At 45.9% G+C, this 9,493-nt stretch overlaps 1 protein-coding gene across 1 annotated transcript; it reads right to left on the reverse strand.

Annotated features, from left to right (window-relative positions):
• Positions 1-237: 237 nt before the first annotated feature.
• Positions 238-1,902, reverse strand: LOC124690849. The gene is made up of 4 exons (XM_047224178.1): positions 1,697-1,902; positions 1,455-1,593; positions 1,187-1,320; positions 238-1,087 (listed from the first exon to the last, which is right to left on the reverse strand). The coding sequence occupies exons 1-4, from the start codon at positions 1,900-1,902 to the stop codon at positions 391-393; spliced, it is 1,176 nt and encodes a 391-aa protein (XP_047080134.1). The 3' UTR covers positions 238-390.
• Positions 1,903-9,493: the final 7,591 nt, after the last annotated feature.

Here is a 9,493-nt window from a genome sequence, read left to right on the forward strand (position 1 = left end):
GGTCTTTCAACATTCCATGATGTGATACAAGTCTGCCTGTATGCCCATTTTGCACAACAAAAGCATAATGGGATGTTAAAAAAAACATCACAACTCAATCTCGTAATCTCATCAGACTTAAAGAAAAAACAATAATTACAGTCAAACCAAGATGTCTTGCTGTTACGAAGTAATTCTTGTAAAACAGGAATATCGCCTCCGTAACCCCAATACATTATTACTGATTAAACAACAGGGTTATCAGTCTCAAGAAAAGACTACTCAATTGTCCAGTTCTCAACACCTATGTTCTTGTACTAATTTGCCTATTGTACATTCTCATCTGGTATGTTATTCTCTGGTAACATTTGACTACCACAAGATTTAGTACTGGGTCAGCCCAGCAAAGTATTATAACTCAATGACAATAGGGGAGTTTGTCAGATCAATAATCTTGGGGCAAATGCTGACCGCTTTGCTGCAATCTCTAGCAAACCGGCCAACTGGGGTAACCAAGTCTACCACATCAGTTTCATTTGGTCCTGCCTTCGACACTGGAGATGATTGCCCTGACACAAATTGTACTGGTCTTCGAGCAACAGCATCGCTGCACGAGCTCGAGGAGCATCGAGGTGATGCTCCAGATTCGTGCAACTCCAATGTCTCGGGAATTCTGCTCCACTCCATATAGCCGAGGTCACCAACGGGATTTCTGTTCCATTCCATGTAACCAAGGTCATCAATGGGATATTCAGCATCACGCTCTGCAATTCTGGTTTCTTCTTCCATTAGCTGCGGCGCAGAGGATTCTGAAATTCTTGGTCTACAAAGTACCCCACTCCGTTCCGTTGGAGCAAACTCATCAGTGTCTGATTCACCGCCTGCAGTTCCGGTTTCTGAATCCAGTGGCTGCAAACCATGATCGGAAGTCGCATCGGGCTCTTCATCCTCTGTAGGCTCCTTATCCTCCTCGGATGGAATGCCCTCGTCGTAACAAGGAAGATCCTCCATCGGACTAACTACAGTCTTCATGTGGCAGGGGAGGGCCGGGCAGCCCACGGTGAACTTCATGTTCTTCGTGGAGAAGAAGTTCACCGTCAGATTCAGGCTGGCAACACGCACACCAAAGCAGCAATTTACGTCAGTATACTCCCAAGAATCCATGGATGTGGCAGCACTGCAGAGATGGGAAAAAGAGGCGTCTTACTTCTCCCAAGAAGGGAGGTTGAGCATGGTGTATGCGATCTTGACCTTGTTGCCGATGCCACCGAGCGACTTGAAGCCGGCGGCGGCCTTGCGAACGGCCAGCGATTCCGTCGGGTGCTGCCACGCCCACTCGAACTGCACGGCGAGAAACAGGGCCGGCCACGTTTAGCAGCGAGAAACAGGTCAGTCGTCAGACGATCCATCCAATCCAACCCAAGCAAATCTAATCTTTGAAGCGAGATGAGATGGAAGATGGGACGGTCGATTACCTGGAGGGCGGCGACGTTGGAGGGGAAGCCATGGATGCAGAACACCATCTCCCAGGGGCGACCGCGCTTGGTCCGCCAGGCGCCGCATCGGAGCTCGCCGTTGTGCTGCCGGATCCGCCGCCGCGGGTTCACCGTGAACCTGCCAGCCACACGACCAACCAAGGAATCCATCCATCAATCGGGCGAGCTGCGGAGGTGCAAGAAACAAAGATGACTTTTTATGCGAGACGGGGTGAGGGTACCCGATGTATGTGCGGCTCTTGCTGCGAGGGCAGAGGGACCGGAGGAGGTAGCAGCAGAAGAACCTGCCTTCGCCGCTGGCTTTCTCAGGTCCGTCTTTGCCGCCGCCGGCTTTCTCCGGTACGTCTTTACCGTCACCGGCCACGGCGGCCACCTTCGCCGCAGGAGTTGGGCCATTTCGTGACGCCTTCTTGCCCCTGGCGGCCATTCCCCTTCCCATCTCTCGATCTCGATCTCGATTCGTCAATTTTTTCTTGAGAGAGATTAGTGGGATGATTTGATTTGACCGTTGTAGGCACCAAGCGGAAGGACGGGGAGAAGAGAGCCGTTGGGAACACACGCGTCCCTGCTGTTTTTGCAATTCGCCCTTGTCGCTAAGAGCACCTATAATGATAATATCTTAGCAGGGTCACATAAGATAAATGCTGATGTGGAGAAAAGAGAAAGATGAAAAAGGACTTTGCCTTCTTTTAGATAAGAGATCATTTCTTAGCACAATCTCTCTGACCACAAATTTAGGATGTCTCGTTACTGAAGATAAGACTAAAAAACACCCCATTGTACATCATGTTTTATTGTTATATCTAGATTACGTGGTAGGATTAAGATAAAACAGCCTTATCAACCATTGCACATGCCCTAAGGGGCATGTACGATGGTGATGACTCAGTTATTTGTAAGAAGTAGTTATAGGAGCTGTTTGTAAAGTTACACACAGTCTGTAGACCTCTTACAGACAGTGTGTCTCTGAAATTTCTCTAAAAACTATCAAAATATTTCCTTCTTTTCTTTTCTAATAAGTGCGTTTATATCTATTGTCGAGAAAACAATAGAAACACACAATCACGAAACATGACAACAATTAAAATACGGGATATTCACTTTGGCTCATAGGAGCATTTGCTCCCATTGTGTGAATCAACATTTCGAAGTGTCAAAAAATTCTAAACTAAAAATTTTCATGTACATCTACACATTTTATGTTCGTACACAAGTTTTCAAAAAAAACTATAAAAATTTGTGGCTCCAGTAAAAAAGACAAAGTTTGATGCTATAACACGACTACGCACAGGACATTTTTTTGTCTTTTTTGTACACGCCACATAAAATGTTATTTCTCCATGAAAACTTGTGCACTAATATAGAATGTCACGATGTACAACAAAAAATTTATGTCAATTTTTTTTGACATTTTTAAAATTGTTTTTTAATTATTGTGTATAATAGGAGCATTTGCTCCTATGAGCCAAAACGCCTCCTCCTTAAAATACTTCCTTCTTTTCTTTTCTAATTCCTTCTTTTGTTTGGTGCATCAACTGAGTTCGTATGTGTTGATCATGCGTGTGCATACTCGCCGCGTGTCCCTGGTTTCCTACGCGTGGCAAAGCGGTCAATTGGCTCTCCTCCTGGGCTATATCAGGCTCGTCTGTCTCTCTCGAAAAAGTTTTTTCTGTTGTGTTGCTCTCTAGTCTTTCCCATCCCGGGCGACTACGTGCAGAACCGTTCAGAAGAGCAGGCCTCCGAAACCCCATCCGTTGAGATCCTGCACCGGGAAACGGGCGATAAGATTTTTGGGCAACGTCTCGATGCGATTGCTCGCTGTTGTTTGTGTTCTTCTTCGTCGATTCGACTACTTCCTCGACAAATCTAACAACACCATGGACGATATCAACCATGGCCATGGTAGTGCTGATGTTGCTGGTGCGACCTTCCCGAACGCGATGTACGCGCCTTTTCTCTCTTATGCTGCACTGCTACTTGTTTCATGTTCAGATCTGATGCAGGTGATTAATATGATGTGTGTGGTTAAGTATGCTAGTGCATCTGTGATGTTATTTTTCGATAATTAAACTCACTCAAAAATTGCCTAATAATCTAACAAAGGCTGTACTCGAGGGCCTCGATTGGTAGCTAGTATACCTATAGATGCAAGTGGGGCAACATTAGTGTACCCTTTGTCCACAGGGAGCAAACCTAGAGAAAAGCAGAAAAAAGTGAGATGGAAACGAAGAAGGCTGGCAATAGAAAAGGAAGTGAAGGACAAAGGCAAACCAGGTACATAAACATCAAAGTCCTCTTCAGGCAACGTAGGAGCCATGGAAGAATCAACATCGGAATGGAATACCCCATGGGAAAGAAGCTCCATGAAAGGGGCGCCAGCAGCAGTAAACTCATCCTGAGCATACCCTCCATAAGGTCGAGGTGGATGCCCTAGAAAAACAGCAGGAGAAGGCTGAGTAGAAAGGAAGAAAATAACATCTTCCCGAAGGAACAACAATGAGTAGAAGGCAGCAGTACCAGACGATGAATCGATGACCGGTCGCTTGCCGAGCCAAATTTGACGTGTCCTCTCAATTTCTGCATGTGTTAAGTCAGTCATCGAAGGCAAAACATCACTCTAAGTCATGGACGAAGAAGAAGGCGCAACAGCAGCCGACGATGTAGGAGGAACGGCAGAGAAGAAGGGCAGAGATGCCGCAGGCATGGGCATGAGATCAGAATTTGGAGGGAGGATCGAGCGCGCACGTCCTCGAGAATGGCCACGACCTGGAGGTCTCCCACGACGCAGACGGCTACCATCAAAAGCACCACTCGCGGGAGGCGGACGCTGAGGGAGAGCATGAAGGCCACGGCGGCAAGACGGAGCCGGAGAATGAGAAGAGGACGGTGGGCGGCCGCGGCGATGGCCCGCAAAACCGCGCGTCTCCATGGACTACCTGCAAAAGAAGATACCGGGCAACATTACACCATTGTAAAGCAAGGCGAAGAAAATAGAACGTAGAAGGCAGGAGGAAGGAGCAGACCGCATAAGAAGCAGCACGATGGCCGTCGTGTATGGAGGCCGCAGATCGGCGAGGGGGATGACGCATGCGCCGGAGTTTCCGTGGCAAAACCCCAGCAGGAACGTAACAGAATTAAATGGCAAGAAGGAAAATAAGGAAAAATCGGAAAAAAAGAGAAGGCAAGGCGGTGACTCGGTTGCTGAAAATGTGGAGCCAACACGTAGCAATGAAGCAGTCATAACGTGGCAAACCAGGCAATTACGTAACGTGGCAAATCAGGCAGTTATGAACCCACGATCACGGAGAGGCCGAGGAAAGGAAAGGGATCGAAGTGAAACGTGCAATCTCCGGTTGCCGATCGCCAGCAAAAAGGAAAAACCAAACCAATCACCAACTGGAGAGGAAGAAATATGAAACGTGGTAGGCTGCGTATAGATGAGAAGGAAGGAAAATAGAGTATGAACAGTGCGTAAAGAAAGGAAAGGACGTGAAATCTGCAAACCTTTATATAGGGTATAATGATGATGTCATTCAAAAATATCAGTTTGTTTTTTTATCAAATAGGGTCCACTACGGGAGAGCTCCAGTCTGCCGACGGCCGCCAGCCGTCGGCACAGCAAGAAAGGCCGTCGGCACAGGCTGTGCCGACGGTGACCGTCGGCGTAGCTTCGTCGGCATAGTTCCGGTCGGGACTGCCCGATCACCGTCGGCACAGACTGGCCGTCGGCACAGATTGTTGTGCCGACGGTATAACCGTCGGCATAGTATTTCAAAATTTTCAATTTTTTTAAAAAAAAGATTAAAAAAATATTTTGAAAAAATATTTTTTTTTATTTTTTTTCAATTTTCTTCTTATTCTTTTTTACTTGTTAATCTTTCACAATCACACTTACACTTAGTACATCTAATCTTAGGTCAAATTGCACTTGTATTCAGCCGGACGGCTTTGTTTGCCCTAGCTTGGCGAATCCGCGCCCCTGACCGTTCTCGCGAAGTCTTTGCAACGGCTGGGAAACCAGTCTACGAAGCGAAGCCTATTGCCACGCCGACCATAAAATACGAGATTGGGCCCCTTCTCAAAGATGGAATGGCCCCTTCCCAGTTGGTCACCCATCCTCACACTACTCCTGCCCCAAAGACGCTTAACTTCTTGGTTCTCTTCGGATGAGCTTCCATGAAAGAAATGACACCCTTGTTGTTAATACTACCATATCAATCATATTAACCCTTTGACAGTGCTGCCACATCTCTATATTTTTGAATTCTAAACAATTACTTAAGTAAACAACAATGAATATATATAAATAATAATAATATAGAATTTGAAAAACAATTAAATGATTTAATTTTTGTCTTTTTATTTAATATGGAATAATTAATATTAGTAAATACAAATTTGGCAAATAATATGTCTAAATTGATCGGAAAAATAAGAGGAATACAAATATGACATCCATATCATATTTTGAACCTACAATTTAATTTACCCAAAAATCATGAGCAATAGATCAAGTACCTCTAGTTTAAATCTGGTTGACTTTATCGAAAATGAGGTGGGAAACGGCCTCGGCATGGCATAGTTTGCCGAAATGAGGTCATATTTGGCACGTGTGTGGGTCCTAGGATGGGAAGCAAGACCCCGGACGCGGATTTCTATTCCGACCCACGGCGACCATATTTTCATTTTTAGCGTGCCCAAATGGTTTTTATTTGTGAAGCAGCTACATGGGGCGCATTTTAGTATGACGTGAAACCTCCGTGCGATGATAGTAGACCACCTACGCACCACCTATCACATGGCATGTACACGCGTTATCTATTTGAGAACCCATGCAGCTTCCGGTGGTGTCCCGCCGATTCCGCTGGAAACTGACCGGATTTGAACTAGGGCTCAACTATCCGTCACTCCAGAAATTCCGGAAAAAATGTTTTTAGTTCTACGATGCATCATTATATGTGCTAATTTTTGTCCGTTTAGTTTGTTCACGAATGGGTGCACCCGCACGCCCGGTACGGCGATACCGCATGTCCCGCGGTCCCTGTTTTGGCCAGATGGAAATTTGAAAATCCCACGGACCCGCGTGGCATCATTTCATATGCCATGGTAACTATTCCGTTTGTCAAAAGTGGGATACGGCAATTATTTTGAAAAACTCTTCACGAAAAGGGCTATCACGTCCGGAGTTCTATGGATTTCAGGGGAAATGAGGTGGGAAACGGCCTCGGCATGGCATAGTTTACCGAAACGAGGTCATATTTGGCACGTGTGTGGGCCCTAGGATGGGAAGCAAGACCCCGGGTGCGGATTTCTAATCTGACACACGGGCGACCATCGTTTCATTTTTAGCGTGCCCAAACGGTTTTTATTTGTGAAGCAGCTACATGGGGCACATTTTAATATGACGTGAAACCTCCGTGCGATCATAGTAGACCACCTACGCACCACCTATCACATGACATGTGCATGCATTAGCTTTTTGGGAACCCATGCGGTTTTCGGCGGTGTCCCGCCGAATCCGCTGGAAACTGACCGGATTTGAACTAGGGCTCAACTATCCGTCACTCCGTAAATTCCGAAAAAATGTTTTTAGTTCTACGACGCATTATTATATGTGCTAATTTTTGTCCGTTTAGTTTGTTCGCGAATGGGTGCACCCGCACGCCCGGTACGGCGATACCGCATGTCCCGAGGGTCCTGTTTTGGCCAGATGGCAATTTGAACGAAGTCAAAAAATCTCACGGAGCCGCGTGGTATCATTTTATATGTCATGGTAACTATTCCATTTGTCAAAACTGGGATACGGCAATTATTTTGAATAAACCTTCACAAAAAGGGCTATCATGTCCGGAGTTCTATGGATTTCAGGGGAAATGAGGTGGGAAACGGCCTCGGCATGGCATAGTTTCCCGAAACAAGGTCATATTTGGCACGTGTGTGGGCCCTAGGATGGAAAGCGAGACCCCGGGTGCGGATTTCTAATCCGACCCACGGGCGACCATCGTTTCATTTTTAGCGTGCCCAAACGATTTTTATTTGTGAAGCAGCCTACATGGGGCGCATTTTAGTATGACATGAAACCTCCGTGCGATGATAGTAGACCACCTACGCACCATCTATCACATGACATGTGCACGCATTAGCTTTTTGGGAACTCATGCGGCTTTCGGCGGTGTCCCACCGAATCCGCTGGAAACTGACCGGATTTGAACTAGGGCTCAACTATCCGTCGCTCCGTAAATTCCGGAAAAAATGTTTTTAGTTCTACGACGCATCATTATATGTGCTAATTTTTGTCCGTTTAGTTTTTTCGCGAATGGGTGCACCCGCACGCCCGGTACGGCGATACCGCAGGTCCCGGGGGCTGTTTTGGCCAGATGGCAATTTGAGCGAAGTCAAAAAATCTCACGGAGCCGCGTAGCGTCATTTTATATGTCATAGTAACTATTCCGTTTGTCAAAACTGGGATGTGGCAATTATTTTGGAAAACCCTTCACGAAAAGAGCTATCACGTCCGGAGTTCTATGGATTTCAGGGGAAATGAGGTGGGAAACGGCCTCGACATGGCATAATTTTCCGAAACGAGGTCATATTTGGCACGTGTGTGGGCCCTAGGATGGTAAGCAATACCCCGGACGCGGATTTCTAATCCGACCCACGAGCGACCATTTTTTCATTTTTGGCGTGTGTGAAAGCCATGAAACCTCGAACATTATAGCTCATTTATAAGAAAATTTATTTAGGTATTTGAAATATTCCATTTTTGATATTTTTCTATGATAGATCTTGTTTTTCCGCAAAATTTGATATATTATACTTATTTTTCTCGCTTAGAATGATTTAGTTATGCTTTTTTGAAGATTGCCGTTGAGAAATAGGAAAAAGCTATGCCGACGGTTTAACCGTCGGCACGGTTCTGTAGTGGAAAAAAAAGAAAAAAAAAAGTTGTGCCGATGGCCAGACCGAGTCCTGTGCCGACGGCCGAATCGTGCCGACGGTGACCGTCGGCACCTCCAACCTGTACCGATGGCCAATTTAACGCCGACGGTCATCCTCGTCGCCGCGCTCCGGAGGCTACTGTGCCGACGGCCCCGACATTTGGCCGTCGGCACATCGCCTGGCCGTCGGCGTACGGCAATTCTCCCGTAGTGGTCGAGGGTACCTAATCTTGGCCCACTTGCATGTCTACATATACCAAGCGTCGGCTCGCCACTTCTTAGCATCGTCTTTCTTTCAGAAACAAGGATGGCTTCATTGTTGCTCAAATCCGTAGGCCGGCGATCGATTCCTCAAGGCTCCTTCCCTCTAAGCTCAGGCCGGTTCTTCTCCGATGGTACTGCTGGGAGGTACGAACCAAAGGTATAATGTTCACATCTTCCCTCCACCTAATTCATACCACTTCTTTTCTCTCGCGCTAGGGTTTCACTGACCCCACAAATTTGGTGACCTGACTAGCAATCGTTGGCAGATGTGATGTAAGTATGTAATTATGTGTTGTTGCAAGAGTAGGCGCATGCTAGAGATACTTCCTTTGGACACTATAGATTTTTCTTAATATATGAATTACTTTGCAAGAAATCTAGTCCTCATAAACAGATGCGCAACAATGACAAACTAGTTATACGGAAGGATTCATACTTTCATTTGTGTAAAGCATTTGAAGAGTTTGACCAGAATTTGGATAAGGTAGATGTAGCAGCTCATAAACGGTGAGCAAGAAATTCATTTTTTTTTCTTAACTGGCGTTTTCAAGCATCTTCCTTTATTCTAATTTGTGTTCTTTTTACCTTGCAGTTTCAGCCTACAGGAAAAGATGTTATCATGTCGCTTAGTTCCTGCTAGCGGCGCCTTATGGATATATGTTTTTTTTTTTGAAAGGAATACGGTAGGGGAAGCCCCTACAGTGATTTTGTTTTTTAAATTATAAGAACTCAAATTCGTGTCCCTGGAAACTTGAACCTGGGTAGCTGGGTTATACATCCACTTCCCTAACCAAGTGAGCTAGGCTCACTTCTTCA

This window comes from Lolium rigidum, chromosome 2 (assembly GCF_022539505.1).
Source record: "Lolium rigidum isolate FL_2022 chromosome 2, APGP_CSIRO_Lrig_0.1, whole genome shotgun sequence".
Lineage (NCBI taxonomy): Eukaryota > Viridiplantae > Streptophyta > Magnoliopsida > Poales > Poaceae > Lolium > Lolium rigidum.

Bases quoted from the DNA above. Each gene is read 5' to 3' on its own strand.
- LOC124690849 (XM_047224178.1), bottom strand. From the start codon at position 1,902: ATGGCCGCCAGGGGCAAGAAGGCGTCACGAAATGGCCCAACTCCTGCG. The intron at 1,321-1,454 runs GTAATCGACCGT...CTCGCCGTGCAG, and splicing joins CCAACGTCGCCGCCCTCCAG to TTCGAGTGGGCGTGGCAGCA. The intron at 1,088-1,186 runs GTAAGACGCCTC...GCGTGTTGCCAG, and splicing joins AACCTCCCTTCTTGGGAGAA to CCTGAATCTGACGGTGAACT.